The sequence below is a fragment of the Aphidius gifuensis genome, linkage group LG6, assembly GCF_014905175.1.
Source record: "Aphidius gifuensis isolate YNYX2018 linkage group LG6, ASM1490517v1, whole genome shotgun sequence".
In the NCBI taxonomy this organism is placed as follows: domain Eukaryota; kingdom Metazoa; phylum Arthropoda; class Insecta; order Hymenoptera; family Braconidae; genus Aphidius; species Aphidius gifuensis.
Genome location: NC_057793.1, coordinates 5,166,807 through 5,187,542, shown reverse-complemented (window position 1 = coordinate 5,187,542; position 20,736 = coordinate 5,166,807). Strand labels below are relative to the sequence as shown.

The 20,736-nt window shown below is 26.2% G+C and overlaps 3 protein-coding genes across 3 annotated transcripts; 1 reads left to right on the top strand and 2 right to left on the bottom strand.

Moving 5' to 3' along the window:
• Nucleotides 1–127: 127 nt before the first annotated feature.
• LOC122859706 (transmembrane protease serine 9-like) lies at nucleotides 128–5,833 on the bottom strand. Its single transcript, XM_044163390.1, has 12 exons — nucleotides 5,193–5,833; nucleotides 4,673–4,790; nucleotides 4,392–4,554; nucleotides 3,848–4,308; nucleotides 3,729–3,775; nucleotides 3,560–3,630; nucleotides 2,078–2,192; nucleotides 1,889–1,985; nucleotides 1,655–1,817; nucleotides 1,377–1,594; nucleotides 599–801; nucleotides 128–525 (listed from the first exon to the last, which is right to left on the bottom strand). The coding sequence occupies exons 1-12, from the start codon at nucleotides 5,304–5,306 to the stop codon at nucleotides 343–345; spliced, it is 1,953 nt and encodes a 650-aa protein (XP_044019325.1). The 5' UTR covers nucleotides 5,307–5,833; the 3' UTR covers nucleotides 128–342.
• A 914-nt stretch (nucleotides 5,834–6,747) lies between these two features.
• LOC122859705 (soluble guanylate cyclase 89Db-like) lies at nucleotides 6,748–18,876 on the bottom strand. The gene is made up of 19 exons (XM_044163389.1): nucleotides 18,763–18,876; nucleotides 17,171–17,370; nucleotides 16,605–16,798; nucleotides 16,394–16,527; nucleotides 16,078–16,314; nucleotides 15,647–15,849; nucleotides 15,073–15,180; nucleotides 14,684–14,852; nucleotides 14,445–14,588; nucleotides 14,231–14,384; nucleotides 13,990–14,099; nucleotides 13,806–13,895; nucleotides 13,592–13,714; nucleotides 8,007–8,145; nucleotides 7,768–7,927; nucleotides 7,496–7,701; nucleotides 7,215–7,420; nucleotides 7,087–7,144; nucleotides 6,748–6,994 (listed from the first exon to the last, which is right to left on the bottom strand). Exons 1-19 carry the CDS (start codon nucleotides 18,802–18,804, stop codon nucleotides 6,861–6,863), a joined length of 2,811 nt encoding a protein of 936 aa, XP_044019324.1. The 5' UTR covers nucleotides 18,805–18,876; the 3' UTR covers nucleotides 6,748–6,860.
• LOC122858999 (trypsin-1-like) lies at nucleotides 11,325–13,268 on the top strand. The gene is made up of 8 exons (XM_044162310.1): nucleotides 11,325–11,520; nucleotides 11,620–11,896; nucleotides 11,966–12,128; nucleotides 12,189–12,397; nucleotides 12,492–12,694; nucleotides 12,795–12,849; nucleotides 12,978–13,024; nucleotides 13,171–13,268. The coding sequence occupies exons 1-8, from the start codon at nucleotides 11,410–11,412 to the stop codon at nucleotides 13,237–13,239; spliced, it is 1,134 nt and encodes a 377-aa protein (XP_044018245.1). The 5' UTR covers nucleotides 11,325–11,409; the 3' UTR covers nucleotides 13,240–13,268.
• Nucleotides 18,877–20,736: the final 1,860 nt, after the last annotated feature.

Here is a 20,736-nt window from a genome sequence, read left to right as displayed (position 1 = left end):
TCAAGCAATCAAAGATAATGATACACCTACCCAAGCTTATTATCTTAATATTTTTTTATCAATAAAATAAATTTAAGTATATTTATATCAATTTTTTATTATTATAATTATTTTCATCATAAGACTAGTTTAGGAATTTAGGAAAATTATTAATTTTTTTTATTTGATTATTTTGATTTTATAAAAATGACAATAAATATATTTGATTACATGTGTATGACACTGATGATGCTCGATGCATTTGTATAATTAATTTAATTTAAAAAAGTAAAAAAAAAAATGTTTTTTTTTTTTTTTCAATTCAATAATTAATCATCGAGTTTTGTGGATAATGATTAATATTTAATTGTGTTCACAGTAGCAACCATCTCTGGCATTTGTTTTGAGCCAGTCAAGAAATTTAGTAACACGTGTATAAACTCCTGGATATCCTTCCCTAGCACAACCATTACCCCAGGACACAACACCAATCAATTCATATTTTTTATCTAGTCGTTCAGCAATCAATGGACCACCACTGTCACCCTGTTAATTATAATTTATTAATTAATAAATTATAAAATAGGAATATAATTAAAATTAACAAAAATTAAATTACCTGACAAGAATCTTTTTTTCCCTCTTTATATCCAGCACAAAGCATATTGTCAGATATCATTTTAGAATTATAACTTGTATTACGACATTCTTGTAAGCTCATAACTGGTACTTCAACTTCTTGAAGTAAACAAGTAGGTTTTCCATCCTCACGAAGTGTTCCCCAACCAGTTGCAATGGCTTTTGTACCAATATACTCATTTTCTATTGTTTAAAAAAGAAAGATACATAAATGAATAAATTAAGAAAAATATATTAGCCCCTATATTACAAATATTTATATTATGAAAAATAAGAAAAAAACAACTTCAAATATAATTGATTCCGTTTATCGATCAAGACAGAAAGTTAACTCTTGACCTTAATATTATAAATATTGCTCAATTTTAATAATACATATACATATGTTAATTTTTTATCTTTAAAAAAAATCATTTGTACTAATTTAGTTGTCATAACTTGACGTATTTGTGATATGGAAATTTTAGTATTACATTGATTCTTAAAGTGTAGAAAAAAAAATAGAACACAACCGATATGAAGTGTTGAAGTTCTAATTATCATTTAGCTTGTATTTGAATTTGTCATGTATGGTACCCGTATACTTCGTCAAATTATGATATTCATGGTGTAATATATCGCGTAATAAATGATACGAGAAGTCAATGAGGTCACTTGTAAATTTGCGCAATGTATATATATTATAACAAGCTTGTTTGTTAACAGACAAATGAATTTTTCAAATACATCATTAGAATATTATCATTTTTTATATTTACCTTTCACTGATGGTAAGCAAATTGGTCTTACTGAATCTGATAATTGTACACGATCATTGAGTTTTAATAATGCAATGTCATTGTCAAAATTAAGAAAACTAAAATCACCAGTTAATGCACGTACAACATATCTTGTCTCGGGTTTATATTTTTCATCACATCTGTCATGTTCACCAAATGTAACTTTTATCATAAACCACATAAATCTAAAAACAATTCTGTATATAATAATTATTATAATTAATTTTCATTTTCAATTACTCATTATTATTACAAACCCTTTAACACAATGAGCAGCTGTTAGTACATAACGATCATTGATAAGTGTTCCACCACAATAAAATTTATTTAAATATGATAATCTAGCCATCCATGGAAACTCATTGATTCGTGTTGTTTGACCACCAACAATTCGACCCTCTTCATTTCTAACTCCACAACCTAAATAAAAAATTAAGCATTAAAAAATAATTTAAAAAAATACTTTATATATCACTTATTATTTTACTTACTGCAATAGCAACCTTCAGGTGTTGTTGTCGTGGAATTTGGTGGTTTATTACCAAAAATACCAAAAAAATTCTTCACCAAATTAGCAGCTAATCCTCTCTGTTTAATCGAAAAAGAAAAAGAAAAAAAACAGCATTAAACACTCAAGTTAAAATTTTATATTTTTGATTAAATTTAAAAATTTAACTCACCTGAGTTTGTTGACCTGAAACAACAGTCCCAAGCACTAACACAATAATCACTTGATACCTCATTGCACAATCACAGATATTAAATTTATTCAATAATCCAACAAAAACTTGTGTTCAAAAAAAAAAACACGCTCACACAATATTATTATATAGATAAAATAACAAAATAAATTGTGAAATAAAATTCACCAAAATGTACAACGTCAAGTATAAACGATGAACATGTCCTTGAACCGTTGTAAAGAACTCTGAAGACTTGGTTTCTTGTCGTGAAGTGATCGGTAACTCTGACGTAGAAAAAGATGAAGAATAAATATATAAAATAAAAAGTAAGATAGTATTAAAAAGGCGTTGGAGTTGGAGAAGGGTTAGCATGAAATACTCGACGCCAAACTGGACAGTTAATACTTGATCAGTACGACTTGGAGTTCACGTTCATGGACAAATCCTGTCACTGACCGCAAGGCCATTCGCTTCCTCTGTATATTACCACTGCAATGTCGAAATATATATATGTGTATGTATATATATTTTTTTTTCATCTACAAAAAAAAATAAATTAGTTTTTTTTATTCTTGAAACAAAAAAAACGAATAAAATTAGTGTTGAATAATTTATTCTTACTCATACTTGATTACAATAATTGAACCTGTATTTTGGGCTGGTCTCTTGAGCACAAAGAAGGGAAAGGCATATGTACCTATTTGGTACCGTAAGAAACTTCATAAAACAAGATTTCATTGGAGAAAAAAAAATAGCTATCAAAGACCGGTTAAAAGATGATCAAGAATTAAAATCTTTTGAATTATTTTAACATCATTATTCCAAGAAAATCTATTGGCTATTTTTTTTTAAATATTCATTATGCTATTTCGTTAAAAAGTTACAAAATTTCATTGACAATTTTGTGAAAAGAAAGAAAAGGAAAAAAATCCAAATATCAATGTAATAAAATTCCCTTTTTTGTGAAGATAAAAGATCAATGAAAAAGTATAGACTTTCACTAGGGCAATGATAGTTTATTAACCAGTGACACTAAAACGACATAATGCGTTTGGTTACGACTATAATACTATCCCAGTTGTTGCCCTGACAGTAAAAAACCGTTATTCATCATTTATGTATTATTCCATTTTTGTTGAACCGTTATCAGGTCATTACTGACTGAACACCGCCCAGCAACCGATGAAACAATATGAAAAATACCAATCATATACATCAGCATTCAAACAACGTTTTTAACTTGAAGAAAAATAAAAAACAATATACGCGCTGTCTTTGCACACAAATGAATTATAATTATAATAATATGATTACTAAATATTTTTTTTTTTTTTAAATTACATATATTTTTATAAAATATATACTGTACATGTCAGGATTTTCTTTTCTCAATATTATAAATATATATATATAGATGAAATATGTACACTTGTAGCTACTCTCCAATGGAATCTCGTTTTCCTTTCAAATGATGTTTACTTTACGCATAAACAGGTATCCTGCATGTTCGTATGGATCCAGTTTAAATATCTTGTAACTCTTGTATATACCTGAACATAAATAGACATATTTTAAAATAAGAAAATCAAATGAAATTGCAAGGTTAAAAAAAAGTAAACAAGATAGTTTAGATGATTTATTTTCTTACCCCAGGATAGCCTTGTCTTCCACAACCAACACCCCAAGAAACAATACCTAAAAATATATTATTTAAATGATTAAAATATAGAAAAATAAAGTTTTAATTTAATAATATTAATTATATACCTGCTATTTCTGTTTTTGCACCTTCTTGAACAAGCAATGGACCACCACTATCACCTTGACATGAATCCATACTTCCTTTACCAGCACAAATCATATTTTCTGATATTCTATTTGCTTTATATTTCATTCTACGACATTGATCTAATGTTAATATTGGTACTTTAACTTCATGCACTGGTCCAGGTAACATACCACCTTCAATTGTTCGACCCCATCCAACAACAGTTCCTTCTTTGCCAGCTGGATCAATTTCAGATTGTGGTAAACATACTGGTTTTATTGTTTTTGTAAATTTTACTGGTTTTTTTAATTTTAAAAGTGCAACATCATGATTGTATGAATTCATATCAAAATTTCTATGACGTATTATTGCACTTACTGCTCGCATAACAGCAACTGCTTCATTATTAACATACTGATCATGATCACCAAGTACAATTCGTATTTTTGAACGTTGCAATCTACATAAATTTAAATTTAGAAAAAAAAAGTTAGTGTATAACAGTTGGTTAATTATTTAAATGGTTTTTTTTTTTTTATTTACCTTCTAAGACAATGAGCAGCTGTTAAAATATAATCATTTGTCAATAGACTTCCTCCACAATGAAATTTTCCTTCATAAACTAATCTTGCAATCCATGGATATCTATGAGGTTCCGATGGCTGACCACCTACAATTCTATTCTCTGAATTTATAACTCCACATTCTGCAAAAATTTTTTTGTTTTTTAATTTTCATTTTTATGCTTGGTATATTTTTATACTTGGTACAGTGTTGTTGTTGTTGTTGTTTTTTTTTTTTTTTTAATTTATATTAATTCATACCACAACTACAATTTCTAAGTCTCTGTTCATCACTATCACTGGTACCACTTCCAGTAACATCAATTCCAAATATTTCATCAAAAAGAAATTTACCAGTACGATTTTCTGTAAATTTATGCTGAAAATAAATAATGCAAATATAAAAAATAAAATAAATAACTTTCTCAATGTTAAATGCATTGAGTGAGCAACTCAATGGGTGAAAGTGATGATTGTAATTAACACGTGTCAAGGTCTTTTTAATATTATTTCAAGTCGTTAATATATTATCAAGACTATCAACAATATCGCGCGTTTTTTATGAAAAAAAAAATAAAAAAAAAGCATACATTGAAAGTGATCGTGACATTGACCTTTCCATTTTCTTTTACCTGTTGTTATACTATAAGTCGCAGTGAATATTAGTTACATAAATATAATCTGAGCCATTTAATTGACACAAAGCTCCTTTGTCATGTCAATCATTATTCATTTTATTAATTTTTATAAATTTTTTTTTGCTTTAAAAATTTCAACTCACGTGATATAATCTTGATTTTTCTGGATCATCATCATTTGTCTGAAATCTAACAAAGGCTCTTATTTCCATAATAAAAATCGGTAAAATAAAAAATATTGCCTTTTTAAACACCATTATTTGTAACACTTAAACAGCCTATATATATTTAAATTCTTATCTTGAAATATTTTATTTTTTTCACTTAATTACTTTCACTTTGTGACAGCGCTGAATCTTCCCTTATCGGATTTTAAAATTTTCAATTTGCACTGTACACTTCCAATTTATCACATTCCATGGTTGCATGGTAAATAAAATAATATAATAAATCCAAACTCTTGTTAAATGACTGTTACTTAGTTATTTATTATTTCTTTATTTTTTTTTTCCAGGATAATTTATTGAGTTTAAGGCAAAAATGTATTATTGGTATTAAGAATTTTGCCAGTTTTATAAACTTACTGACTGAGACTGATGATAGAAGTTAACTGCTGGTGGTCGGTATCGGCACGATGAAAGTTCTTTCTCCGACCGGATGCGATCCCCTGCTCGTCCTCCTGTTCATATATACAAGTCCCCCAGTGGTCTATCGTTGAGAAAGGAGTTTTTAGATGCAATCAAGTACACATACACTTGATTTCACGAAAGTAAAATTAAGAAATAATATTACTAGATCACTCAGCTGACACACAAGTATATTTTGTTATTTTATTTTTGTATACTTTTTTTTTTTTTCTTTAATCAATAATCACAATGTAAATTTATTTATCTTCTTATTGGCCGTATTTTTTTTTTCTCACCTCACTTTGATTCGCCAAATATTTCGAAACTTGATTTTGTAACGGTTGTATGTATTTGTCGAATAAAATGTAAAAAAAAAAAATTTCTCTCAAAAAAAATAATCATTTTTCAAATTAAATATTTTCGTTATTAGACGAACACTGTATTATAGTTATTTTAATATATATTATATTTTTTTTTTTTTTTGTAATAAAAGTACTAAAATATTATTACAACAAGTTAAAATTATTGATACAATTTTCGTTAATTAATTTGAATTTAAGTTTTCAAGTATTGTGCGTATTATAACGCTCGATGGTTTCACTAACCCACATTCATTCGTCGAAAGCAAAACGTTTTCAGTACCGTGACCCGATTACTATTACTCTCGCATAAACATGCATCTTGATGTATCTTGAACTATACTTATTATTTTTTTTTAAATTAAATAAACACCAGTTATCACTTGACAATATTTTTTTTTTTTTTTTTTTCAATCAACAAGTTTTTAAAAAAATCCATCAACACAATTATTGTTTTTACTTGATGGCAAAATTTCAAAATAAAGGAAAGTCAATTATTGAAATATTGTCGTTGACCAATATTTTTTATTTGTTTTAAAAAAATTATATTATTATTTAATCTTATTATTATTATTACTATTTTCTATTATTATGTAATTTAAATATTTTAGTTAATATTATTTATCAATTAAGATGAGTTTAAATTAATAAGTAATATTATCTTTAATAAAATAATTAAAGATAATAATCACAGTATGTTGATAAAGCTATATCTTAATAATCCTCTACCACTAAGCTTAAATTTAACGACTAGATTGTCTCAAATAATGAATGATATTTAACAGTAATTAATAATAAGTAATGAAATATTAATCTCTATAATAATTTAATTTTGTCCAGGTGATGGACAAATACATTCACCATCCAAATTTTCTTTCAACCATCCAAGATAGTTTGATAATTTAGTATATACACCTGGATATCTTGGTCGAGCACAGCCACGACCAAATGATGTAATACCTTACAAAGAAGAAAAAAAAAAAACAAATAATACGTGATAAACATAATTTATGAATATATTAAATAACACACTGAGTGATGAGAATACTCACCTATAACTTCCAGATGTCCTTGAGGTGCTTGTACAAGAAGTGGGCCACCGCTATCACCCTACGAATAACAAAACAGGTTATCAGTATTATTATTTAAAAAAAAATTTCAACTATTATTAAATATTTACCGAGCATGAATCTTTATTGCCATCAAGATATCCAGCACATATCATATTTTCAGTTCTTCTTGATTTTTCATAGCCAGCTTGATCACACTCTTCATCAGATAACAATGGTAGTTGAACTTTTCTTAATTGTGAACTTAAATCACCACCCTCGCTGGTACGTCCCCAGCCAATAGCAGTTGCGTATGATCCCGTATAATCAATAGCTTCTGAGATCACAAAAAAAAAAAAAAAACAATTATAGTAGAAGAAAAAGGAAAAAAAAAAAGAAATTTTAAACTTACGATTATCAGGTAGACAAGCTGTACGAACAATACCATCCAATGGAACTGGTTCATTAAGTTCAATAATAGCAATGTCATTATTTAAATTACCACGATTAAAATTTTCATGAGTTGTCCAACTTTTAACACGTCGACGAATAGCATTTTGTCCACGTCTAGTTAATTTGTGATCACCAAGTTGTAATTCAAAATAACGACTGTCAAATCTGTTGATAAATGAATAAATTAATATTTAAAATAAATAATTGGGAAAATTTAAATTATAAAATCACCTCTCAAGACAATGTGCGGCAGTAAGAACGTGACGACGTGTAATTAAACTTCCACCACAATGAAATTGGCTTTGTTTAGTCATACCTACCATCCAGGGAAATTCGTAAATATTTGTTGGTTCTCCACCAACGATCCTTGTCTTACGACCAACTCCACATACTAAAATATATTACATTACACTAAATTATACCAAAACTTTTTTATTTTTTCATATTAAAATTAAATATAATTTACTTACCACAATCATCACAAACATTTGGTCTATCTGAAAATGCTTTACTCGGTGGATTTCCATGACGATAAAAATTATCATTAAATGATCTTTTTGAAATATTTAAAAAATGATTATAATAACCTGATGAATTGAATTTTTCACCCTGAAACAATCATCATTAAAATCACTATCACAATTTCAATATTATTTTTTTAAAAAAAAGCAACATCACTTTGTCATTGCCACTTGTATAAATATATTATAATGTTTAACAGATCATTTATATTTATTTTACACTTTTAGGAAATATCACTTTCCCACACGTGTCAATAAACAACAACAGATATTTATTATTTTTTTTATTTTTTAAACTTTGCAATAAACAAATTTTTATTTATTTATTTTCAATCACTATCAAAACAACTTACCACGCGTGGTACTGCCAACGCTTCATACTTGTCAATGAATCCAATAAGTGCAAGCGTGCACACAATCATCGGTGTTCGGTTCATGATTGAATAAAATTATTTGAAACTTTTGCTTTCGCTTTTTATATTGAAAAAATATTTATTTTTTTTTCAATTAAAATAAAAAAGTCACTAAATAATTATAATAATAATATAAATAAATAAAAAGTATAAAAAAAAAAAAAAAATTGATATTTAGAAAAAAAAAAAAAAAACACGCGTGGGCTAAATCTCTCACTGGTGTTCGGAGAGATATGTTTGGTGGATCGTTGACAATTGTAAAATGTTAGTCTGTTATGTCGTTTTATAGTAAATTATAACTAATAAAACTTGGTGATGATGGTGGGGAAGTTGGTGTTACCTTGGCCGGTGCGTTTGCATTGGCAGATGTACCGTCAAGCCTTTAAATCATTCGTTAAAGCCCGTTTGTTTCCAATCTGTATGTTGGGGGATCGTTACCTCATGTTGCAATACATTGCCTCGACCAACACTTTTTAATAAGCCAATGTCATTTTACAATTGAATTGTCATATACAACCCAACAGGATATCTTTATATCCCTTCCAACCCTCTTATTTTTTTTGTTTTTTTTTAAATAAAATTTAATTTTTAATATTCAGCCACACAGATCAATATTTCGTAAGCGAAAACGAAAGTTGCATATCTCATTCTTCCCACTTTTTTTCTCTTTTTTTTTTTTCTCGTATATTATATGCACATTGTTATAAAAATAAAATGCATTCGTAATCTTGACTTTCCATTTTTGAATAAAATCAATTTTACATTTCTTTCTTTATTTGTTTTTTTTTTTTTTTTTTTTTTAGAATATAAAGATGATAATTTTTATATTTTTTTTTTGTATTTACATAATATTTCAAGGACCTGTGTGTTCATTGCCCTATTGATTCTAATTTTTTTTCTTTCTTTATTTTTTATTGTTTTTGCATGCCATTATAATTACATTAAGTCAACATTATAGAATTCCCCATTTACTAGAAAATGATTACGACATAGACCTTGCTCCATTCACGATAAATATATCTGTGTTAAAATAACACAACCAAAATGAATACAGTTATAAAATAAAGCCATAAAATTTTCAATTACAAAAATATGTAAAAAAAAAAAAAAAATAAGCCATTGAAATATTTAAATAAATTTCTACGAATTTTATTAATGACTTATGACCAAATAATTGTAAATAGAGAATGGTGTAAACTTAGAGTAATAAAATTTAAAAAAAAAAAAATAGGTCAACATGATGCGTCAACAAAAAAACCCAGTGGCTTTGTTGTGGCCAAAACGTGTCAGGGCCTCTTTGAAGAAATGTTGGATTCGTGAGCTGACAGATTGTCTACTTGCAAAACGAAGGGAATAAAAAAGAAAGTAAAAGAAATAAGGAAAAAAAACGTCTATTCCCTATTGAGATTGTGGATACCGTGTCAAATTGTTCAAGTATAAGCGTGGGCTCGATATTCTACCTTGTCTGGCAAAAAGGAGCAAGAGTGGAAGTTAATAACGACACCCTAACTGTCTTGTGTGCTTGGATATGTCGTCTCTCAAGGGGGTTACATACAAAAAGAAGGATAAAAAAAAAAAAAAAAAAAAAAATAAGAAAAGCCCTTCAAGATGGAATTTATTTTGACTTTTTACTTGACAGAATCCAATTCAGTTATATACTGATAATTTTCGTAAATTGTTACACATCAATCAAACATTGTGACAATAAAAAGTGAAATAAAGCTAAAAATAAAAAATAAATAAAATGAACATGTCACAATCAATGACATACATTTTTTAATATTAAAAAAAAATATATATATAAATTCATAAACACTTATATATCATTCAATATCAAATCGAACAACTGTAACATTATCATATCTTATTTTTTATTTTATTAATTTCAAAAGAATCACTCTACTATAGGGTAATAAATGCTCCATCATTGCCTAATATTATCAGGTCTTTAACCGTATTATCTATATTTTTTTTACTTGAATAAATAAATTACTACTTACTTGGAAATTTGATAGCATTTATCATGTGATTATAATATCATTTATTAAATAATCTAGCTTTGATCTAGCCCTAGGTCGTACAAATAAATCAAGGCTTTTGAGATAATGAAAAATACAATAAATAAAACAATAAATAAATTTGAAAAAAATAAAAATAAAACCGTAATTTAGGATGGTAGAGTAACAAGGAGGCAATGAAGAAAATCCACAACGCAAAGTTGAATACCCGCATGAGGGCTATGTGACCTATATACCTTGACCTGATGTAATTCTGGGTTACAAGTGGGTCCAGGGACAAGTAAATTGTATCAAAAATTTAATTTTAATGTTTTTTTTTTCTTTTTTTTTATCTCACTAGTTCAAACTGATATCATTTAATATTTAAACACAGATTAATATTTATTTATTTATACATACACTAAACTTTCAAATGTACTAAAAAATTTTATAACTCAATTTTCAGTTGATTTTTTTATTTTCTTATTTATTAGATTAATCCAACTGGGTCACAAGATATTTTTTATTTTGAAATTTTTCTTTTTTTTCGGTATTAGTTACAGATATTAGTCTTTACTATTATAAATTTTATAATACAAAGGTTAATTGAATGAAAAAATAAAATTTTAAGACACTAATTATATAGACAAATACAAAAAAATAAAAAAATAAATTAAAGAATAACAGTTAAGATAGTACACCATGAGTTGTTAATGAGGAATTAGCTCATGATATGGTCAGGACATATTAACATAATACTGCTAGCCTAAATTTTCACTTGGTCGTACTCGTTCGTCCACTATTTTGTATAAATAAAGATGTAGCACGTGTAAAGGAGTCTTTCGTGAAAGTATCATTCGACTTGGTAGACTGAATCAGTATTTGTCTGGTACATGATATCAAACTCATAACGTAATTTATTTTATTTCACTATAATATAAAATGAAGTGGATGATATACATGGTGTATGTATTTTACATAAAACTAATTGTGATAACTCAATACAGCTCACATTGTCATGTGCTTGATAATTTTAAACAACTATTATCTGAGGTGCGATCATTTACTAATATTTTCTATTTTATCATTATCAATTAAAGTTAAGTTCTAGCTATCGAAAAAATTATAACAGTGTTTATTTTTATTTTTTAGGATAAATTAAATATCACCAGTACAGATGATGTAAATTTAATAGAGCTTGAAAATGCAACAGAAATATTAATTGACAGTAATGAATTGGAAAAAAGAATAAATATATATGGAAATTCAAGTATTTTAGAAGTGCCAACTGGTAAAAAGTGGATTTGGTTACCAAATTTTGTTTGGGCATTTATTGGACTAACAACAACAACAACGACAACAACAACAATATCACCACCAACAACAACTGAAGATCAACCAGAAGAATCTTCTGAATGTCAAGTGTGCGGTACGTATTATTAATTTATTATAAATTTGTATTGCATAACAAATTGAAAAATATTTTTACTATCAATAGAATGTGGTATATCGAATCCTCCAAATCGCATTGTAAATGGTTTTGAAGTTCGTGTACTTCAATATCCATGGGTTGTATATTTAACATACCAAGGAAGATATTCATGCGCTGCATCTATAATTAGTGATAAATATGTATTGACTGCATCTCATTGCATCGACAGGTAAATAATTAATTTACATTATTAATTATATTATAAAAATTAAATTAATATTATTTTTAGGTATGATAAAACACTATTAAAAGTTGTAGTTGGTGATCACGATCGTAATAGTTCAACTGATACAAATCCAATTGAATACAAAGTAGAAGAAATAATAAAACATAGTGGATATACAATAACTAATTATGATAATGATATAGCATTGATTAAAATTGATGGTAGAATAAAATATAATGGCACAATAAGGCCAGTCTGTCTTCCTGATACAGGTTATTTTTATAAATATATGAAATCAATGAAGAGTCATTTATTTAATAATACATTATAATGATTTATTAATAGATTTAAATTTTCCATAAATAGGACCCACATATGCTGGTGAAAATGGTACTGTTGTTGGTTGGGGTTCAACTAAAGAAGGTGGATCATCGTCAAATGTTCTTCGTCAAGTTGTTGTACCAATTATGACAAATGGTGAATGTCGAGCGATGAAATATCCACCAAGGCGCATAACGAGTAATATGATGTGTGCTGGTTTTCCTGGTGGTGGCCAAGATTCATGTCAGGTTTGTATTGAAAAAAAAAAAAAAAAATAATATATAAATAAATAAAAATATAAAAATTAATGCATTATTATTTGTTTATTTATTTTTTTCTTTGTTTCAGGGTGACAGTGGAGGACCCCTTACTGTGATTGAAGATAAAATTTATAAAATTGTCGGTGAGTATTTTAAAATTGCTTATAAAGTTGGATAGTTATGATACTTTGAATGAGGGTTGTTTTGAAACTCACATAAAGTACATATATCTGTATAATAAATTATTTTTCTTTTTCTTTATTCATTCAAGGTGTCGTTTCATGGGGTGAAGGTTGTGCTTCTCCAGGCTATCCAGGGGTAAGAAAATAAAAAAATAAATAATATATCAAATACAAACAGGTATTAGACACCCACGTAATTTTATTTTTATAATAATTTATATGTTATTTAATTCTTTCATTTGAAATTTTTAATGTTTACATTTGTTTTTTATTATATGTTAGGTATACGCACGTGTCAATCGATACATGACTTGGATTGAACAAAATACTGCTGATTCTTGTTATTGTTGATTTTTTTTTTTTGCTGAATTAAGACGAAAAAAAAACACCAAGCAAATCTTTTTTTTTATGTTATTTATTATTTATTTATTTTATTTGGATACAACATTTATATAACTTGCTTATACTCTATAATTGATTTAGTTGTAATTATTTTTTTAAATACTTTTTACATGTCACGATGTTGATGATAGAAAGGCACGTTTTTGAGTATTTTAAATATGATTTAGAAATTTTTTTTTTTTCTCTAATTTTTAATGATACACATTAGTGTGATTTATTAAAATTTAAAATACATTTCTTATTGGAGATGAAATTTTTGATTAGTTTCTTTTTTATTTTTTTTTTTTTTATATAATTAAGATTTTGTAAATACGTCTTTTAGTTCATCTTGTGGGACTTCTGAATTAGGGTCAATTTCAGTATCAGATGAACTTTTTGAATCGTCAGTTTGATGAAGCCAATATGTTTCCATATTTCCTTTGCCCTTAGAAATAAAATAACACAATAATAATAATGAAATAAAAAAAATATTAAGAGCAAAAAAGTTTAGAATTTTTATTGACGTTGAAACTTACTTTGACCCAAAGAATGCCTCGTGATTCAATTCGATAAAGTTCTGGCGGTAAAAGTGCTTTTGTATCAGGGGAAATGTGAACTTTTCCCGGCTTTATAAAAAATTTAAAATAACAATAAAAGTCAAATGATAATAATAATAGTATTGATATAATAAAAAAAAGCTATAAAGTGTGAAATACTAACCAGACTTGTCGTTTGCATTCTTGATGCTGTATTAACTGTATCACCAAAAAAACAATACCTCGGCACTTTAAGACCAACAACTCCGGCAACAGCTGGTCCCGAATGAATACCTTTTAAAAAAATATCATCATCAAATAATAAATGTATTATTGTACGCTTGAGAGAGATAAACAGAAAAAAATAAAATAAAATAATCATCATGAAAAAATAAAGAATAAAGTGAACAAATGAAAATGCTTACCTATGCGAATTTGTATATCAATTCCCGAGGGTAATTTCAGGGATCGTACTCGCGTGATGAGTTGCAGTGAAACATCAGCAACATTTTTAGCATGATCTTTTGTTTTATCAGGAGCACCACTTGCTGCCATATAAACGCGACCAACAGTTTCAACCTATATTTTAAATTATATTAAAAATATTATTATAATTAAAAAATTATTAATTATATTTACCTTGTAAACATTAAATTTATCCATCAATGAATCAAAACAAGAAAATACAGCATTCATAGAAGATACAATATCCATAGCTCCTTCAATCGTCGAATAATCAAAATCACAAAGTTCACAAAATAAAACTGTTATTGATTCAAATGACTGAAAAAAAAAATCAAAGAATTAAAAGTAATAAATCCATCATTAAAATTTATTCCTTTATATAGTTTATCAATTAAAAAAAAAATTAATTATACCTCACAAGTACTTAAGGGACTTGTTCCTGCTCTCAATCGATCAGCAACAGTTTGTGGTATCATAGAATATAATAATTCATCACTTTTATTTTTCCAACGATCCAAAAGTGCATAACTTGTTTCTAATTCTTCTGATCTTTGTTCAGCACTTTCAAACATCATCTCCAATCTTTTTTTATATGAAAATAATAAAAAAATTTCAAAACTTTTTTAATCAAAAGTAGTAGTCACACGAGGGAGGAAGAAAAGTCTGCTTGAAATTAAACGATGTCTTGAACATTGATTAAATTTTTTTATTTTTTACTTAAGAAATCATTATTGTCATGAAATAGAAAGTATTTTTTTTTTTTTTTTTTATTTATTTATATTAAAGAAAATTTTTTTATAACCTGCCACAGTGTTGCCAGCCAGCTAGGACCATTTCACGGCTCATTCCATGGGAATTGAGGTCGTTTAAATAGAGACCCATGTTGGAAAGCTCATCGAGGCTATTTATTCTGCAATAATGAGATAATAATATCAGTATTTTGTCGACATTATATTATTTTTTTTTTTTATAATTAAAATTAATAATATAGTTTTATCTGCAAAAGGCAATTACGTTTATGTTTGAATAAAAAAAAATGAAAAATCAACAAGCTCTCGGAAAAAAATAAATAAAATAAACAAAAAAAAATTAAAATTTAATAATTCACGAGTATAAATTTATGTTGAATGATGTAGATTATCTAAAAAAAAATAATGAATATTAAAAACCAATTATTTATACCGGACGCTATAATATTAGATATATGAATTTTTAATTCAAGCCATATGTAACTCGACGCTTGTGTATAAAGCTTGACCAAACAAAAAAAAATATATTATTTAAAAAAAAAACAAAAACTAATACACGCAATTGATTATTAAAATTTAATAAAATTTAATTATATTTTTTGATAATTAATTTTTGTAAATACATACAGTGGACTGCAGAGAAATACGATTGATTTAATTTCTTCAATATATCGCATTTGTCCTTTTAATAAAATACTTCTAGCACCTTGACTATTTTTTCTTTCCAATTTTGAATTTGAGCTACCAGTTTTTTCATCTTTATGGGGACAAATATTTTCGGTTGATCTTATCAATTCCAATTCAAACATCACAGAATGTAAATACATCATCTGAAATTCCAATTTTAAAATGAAGAATAACATTTCAAGTATAAAAATAAATAAATAAATTGGTTTTCAATTTATAAACAAATTGAAAATAAAATATATTGATGTTCACTGTATGTAAATCTTGTGTTGGTCAGTATTTGAATATCCAAGTTAACATGAATGACACTATTGGAATCGTGAAAATTCACAGGAAATAAATTTAATATATTTTCAATATATACAACTCACGTTTCTCCAAGTAAATGATACTCCTTTTGGTCTTCGTAATTTAAAAACTTCAGTTATGTGTCTGTTTAGTATTGACAATGTACCACCCCATGCTTGTACAAGTTTTTCACCACCACCAAGTATTCTCATTTCAGAATTCATAATAACACCAAATGGAAATAAACGTAATAATAAACTACTTGATACTGGTTGTAATTGTTTAGCCACTGGCATTTCCATTCGGCTATTTTTTGCAGTCTAAATATTAATAATCATTATATTATTTTACTAATTTAAATTTTAAATAAAATATCTCTTTAAATAAATATTAACTCACATAATCACGATTATCAAAATCAATACGAAATTTAACCATGACACTTCTTGATCCTGGTATATTATCAGAACTTTCTAGAACTCGTATGTCAAGAGTAGTTTCATATAAATCTTTTGCTATTTGAAATAACTGACCTGAATATTTGAATAAATTTTTTTTTAATTGTATTAAATAATTTTTAAATCTAAACTATATTAATTTATATTTTTACCCATAAAATAATGAGTAAATCCTTTTCTTGTACTTCGATAAACAAGTAATACTCCATGTGGATCAACGTGTGTTATATACATTGATGGACTTTTCATTTTTGGATATGTAAATCTCATTTGCATATGAATATTATCAACACTTTGAAGAAAATCACAAAAATATCGACCAGTTGCTTTTATGGTGCAATCATATCTGTAAAAAATATGTCATTCATTCAATTTGTCTTTATTAATTCAAAATTGCTTTATTGCTTTGTCTAATAATAAAAATAAAAGAAATATAAATTGTTTATTTCTTTGAAAACTAATTTGTATGATTTATTGATTTTTTATTGAAGGCTGTTGTGAATGAAAGAGGGCTATTAACCCTATCAATATTTTCATTAGTCATGTTGAGCTTCATCTCATACGACCCCTTGTGGTCTCTAATCAATTCTGCATAGTTATAATTAAATCAAGCCATAATATGTCAGCAATATATAATTTAAAATTTCCTTGAATATGTAACCTAATTACACTGCGATGATGAAAAATATAAAAATTCATTTTTATTATATATATTTACCCAAGATTGCTGAAAAATCTGACAAAACATTTGCCAAAAAAATGCATCACATTATTAATTGTATCATTATTTTTTTTTGCCAATGCTGATGCAAGATCCAACATGAGACTATCAGGATATATTTGTCGTGTATTAAATATCGTATTTTTGATACCAACTTCTTGCAACATTTCTTGCCACACATCTTCACCGTATTCTAGCTAGAAATAAATAAAAACAATAACTATCAATCGTCTTGTATTTCAACACATTTTCAATTTGACAAATTGTTTCTGGATAATAAAAAACAAAAATTTTTTAATGTTAACACCTGTTTGATTCATTTTTTTTATTTTTTTTTATTTTGTACATATACCCAACTCAACAATAGCTATTTCATATTATAAGAACATTGAAAGGCTGTCGTGAAGATACAATTGATGGCTTTTATCGACATTACTGTCATTAATTTTGGCATTTTTTTTTTTGATGGGACGTTTAGGAATCTCTGATAATATTAATGGAATTAAATTAGTTTTTGATGGATCATTTTGTTAAGCTAAATTGAATATAAATTTTTATATTTCTATCTCATATACATATATATTTTAGTTATTATTTACTAATTCGAAATTAATTTCTTACAACTGATAGTAATAAAATATAAATTTTTTTTTTGAGTTAATTTAATTAAAAATAAGTTTTAGGGATCCATAAAATATTTATATAACGTTTATTTATTTTACCATTCATATTAATATATCGCGATCAATATTAAATACCGAAATAAAAGTAATATTTTTTTTTTCTTTTTACTGTTTGAAATAAAAATAATTTAATATTCATTATATTTTAGTAACTTTTTAATTTAATGCTTGATGTACTTTGAAATTGAATATGATTCAATCAAAGAGAATATAAAATTTAATTATCTCTTATTCGCATATAAAATCAATTTAATTAAATGCTCGCTTGATTTAGAGCTATACCTGGGCAACGTGACTCTTATTTTCAAATGAATTTTTTTTAACAATTATTCATTGAGGGTAAAAAAAAATATACAATTAGTTTATGTTAAAATTTAAAAATAACAAATAAATAAAATAATTAACAAAAATAATTAAGAAGATTGTAAATAATAAATTATTATTTTCTTTTTGATAATTTTTTTTCACTTAATGAATTCAATCTTGAAAGATCTGCTAATTTTATTTCCATTGAAGTGTCATGATGATATTTCCATTCATCTATTATCTTGAATATCGAAATAGCATTTTTTGTTGTTATTATTATTTGTATTATTTCCCCTATTGTATTTATAATGAATTTTTTTTGCCCCTCTATATATATTTATTTTTTTTCTTTATTTTAATACTTTCGTCAAGTTTTTCAATATTTATATTAAATTTTTTTACTCAAACAAACTAATATTTAATCTATAAACGTGATAATTCTTTTTTTATTTTTGCAGATCATAATTATTTTTCACTTTATCTTTTTATAGAATCAATTACATTATTTTTTTTTGCAAATGAAATTTTTCGAACTGATATTCAAATGTATATATACATAAAATAATAATAAATTTTTATATTTTTATTATTTTTACTGACCTGCACAAAATGCTGAACACTTTCCAAAAGCATTCCATACATGATGTCAATTAAAACAAAAAATTTGTTACGTTATTTAAATTTTCAAATTTATGTATTAAATATTTTCAAAGTTTTATATATGTATATTTTTAAAATTATTATTTTTAACTGTTATTAAATTACACCACATTATATAGTTGACAAAATAAAAAAAAATTCATGAATTGATATTTCGAGTATATTTTAATTGATAATAATCGCGATGTTACTGAGTCAAAATCGAGAAAGAAATTGTGGTTTTCACGCTACGAAGTCTTATGGAACTTTGAATTTAAGTATTTTCCAAAGGGGTGGTTTATCCCCCACGCTGTCGCAGAGGGGAGAAAAAATACAAATCTGTAATTTGTATCATACTTGCGTGCGCATGAATTCAAATATGATAACTATCAATTAAATTACTAAATTTAATTATTTCATGCATACTACATTGTACAATATATGAATTCAAAATTATATGCAAATATACAATTATTTTTTTTCACATAATAAAAAGAAATTTAGTCAAGTAGAAATTGAAATTTCCTGCTGTAAATATATCGCTGATAAAGTAGAATTTATTTCACCAACCTTGAACGAATTTTATTTTATTGTTGCTTGGTATTTACCGTTCACAAATAATTCATCAACAGTTGTTAAAAAATGTATTATCTTACAGGTTTAATAAATCAACGACGGAATATTTCAATTAAAAAATTATAAAATAATAAAATTGAAATGAAGAAATTAATTTTAATTTTAATTTTAATTGTATATTTGTTATAATTGTTATTTATTAGTTCTAGTTTATGTTATAAAATAGTTTTCACATGTGTTTCCCAACCACATGGTGTAAATAACATTTAGATACATATATTTTTATCGAAACAGCACTCTGTATATATTTCTGTCAAGTGGGTAACTTTGGTAATATCTTCTAGCAAATATATAGTATGCACTGGACTTATGAATATTTTATTTTCACTATAAGCCTCACCAGGTAGATGAAAAGAATATATAAAAGTCTTTCTAAAGCATTAATAACATGCTGAATACGATATTGTATATTCATAAATGCAAATTATTTTACGTCATCAAAAAAAAAAACCAATTATTAGCCTTTACTGTCAAATTCATCATTCATTTGACGTGAATATTTTTTTTTTCTTTTTGATTACTAACTGATTGATGAAAAAAAAAATTTATAAAATTAAAATTAAAAAAAAAATTAAAAGTTTAAAAACTATATACTGAGAAAGAACGTTTGTTTAATCTCGTTTCAGTTGACATAGCAAGTAAGCAGTGTGAAAATCAAATGCTCGAAGGCAAAAGCCTGGAAGGTGTCTTGGCTTTTGTAAAGGGCCAAAGACTGCAACTGGTCTCAATGAAAACTTGGATCGTCTTCTTGTGACATTCGTTGCGAAGATAAACTCACGAGATAAACTACCCTGAGGTCTCTTTTTGGTAAGGTAAAGAACCAAGTAAAAGCAGAAAGAGAGTGACTTAGTAAGTTAGTGAGATTGGAAGAAAGAAGAATGATGAAGAATCAAGTCATGGAATGAGTAAAACCACAGCTAGAGCAATGGCAGCAATGTCTCTCTGTGTCACATCACTTCAACTTGCTTTTTCCTTTCCATTTTCCTCTTTTTGATTATACTATATTTTACTCTGCCTATATACACATATACACACATGTCTTTCATGTATTTCATTACACTCACCTCAGCATTTATATTTATATAATAAATATACCAGCACTTTGCATAAACTTTTAGTCATACTCGGCAGTCATACACCTGCTTTTCAAATAATATCTTAACTCCATATACATTTTGAAAATAAGTATCTCTTGAAAATTATCATTTGAATCACGTAAAATTAAATAAAAGTTAAATTTAAGTTAATTAAATAACAAAAATAATTTGTAACATCATTTATTTATTATAATTAATTTTT

Coding starts and splice junctions, on each gene's coding strand:
- LOC122858999 (XM_044162310.1), top strand. CDS start 11,410: ATGAAGTGGATGATATACATGGTGTATGTATTTTACATAAAACTAATT. Junction 12,398..12,491: donor AGTCTGTCTTCCTGATACAG/GTTATTTTTATA, acceptor TTCCATAAATAG/GACCCACATATGCTGGTGAA. Junction 12,695..12,794: donor GTGGCCAAGATTCATGTCAG/GTTTGTATTGAA, acceptor TCTTTGTTTCAG/GGTGACAGTGGAGGACCCCT.
- LOC122859705 (XM_044163389.1), bottom strand. CDS start 18,804: ATGTATGGAATGCTTTTGGAAAGTGTTCAGCATTTTGTGCAG. Junction 14,853..15,072: donor GGCTGGCAACACTGTGGCAG/GTTATAAAAAAA, acceptor ATATAAAAAAAG/ATTGGAGATGATGTTTGAAA. Junction 14,385..14,444: donor ATAAATTTAATGTTTACAAG/GTAAATATAATT, acceptor TTTAAAATATAG/GTTGAAACTGTTGGTCGCGT.
- LOC122859706 (XM_044163390.1), bottom strand. CDS start 5,306: ATGGTGTTTAAAAAGGCAATATTTTTTATTTTACCGATTTTTATTATG. Junction 802..1,376: donor TTGCTTACCATCAGTGAAAG/GTAAATATAAAA, acceptor TTTAAACAATAG/AAAATGAGTATATTGGTACA. Junction 526..598: donor GAAAAAAAGATTCTTGTCAG/GTAATTTAATTT, acceptor TATAATTAACAG/GGTGACAGTGGTGGTCCATT.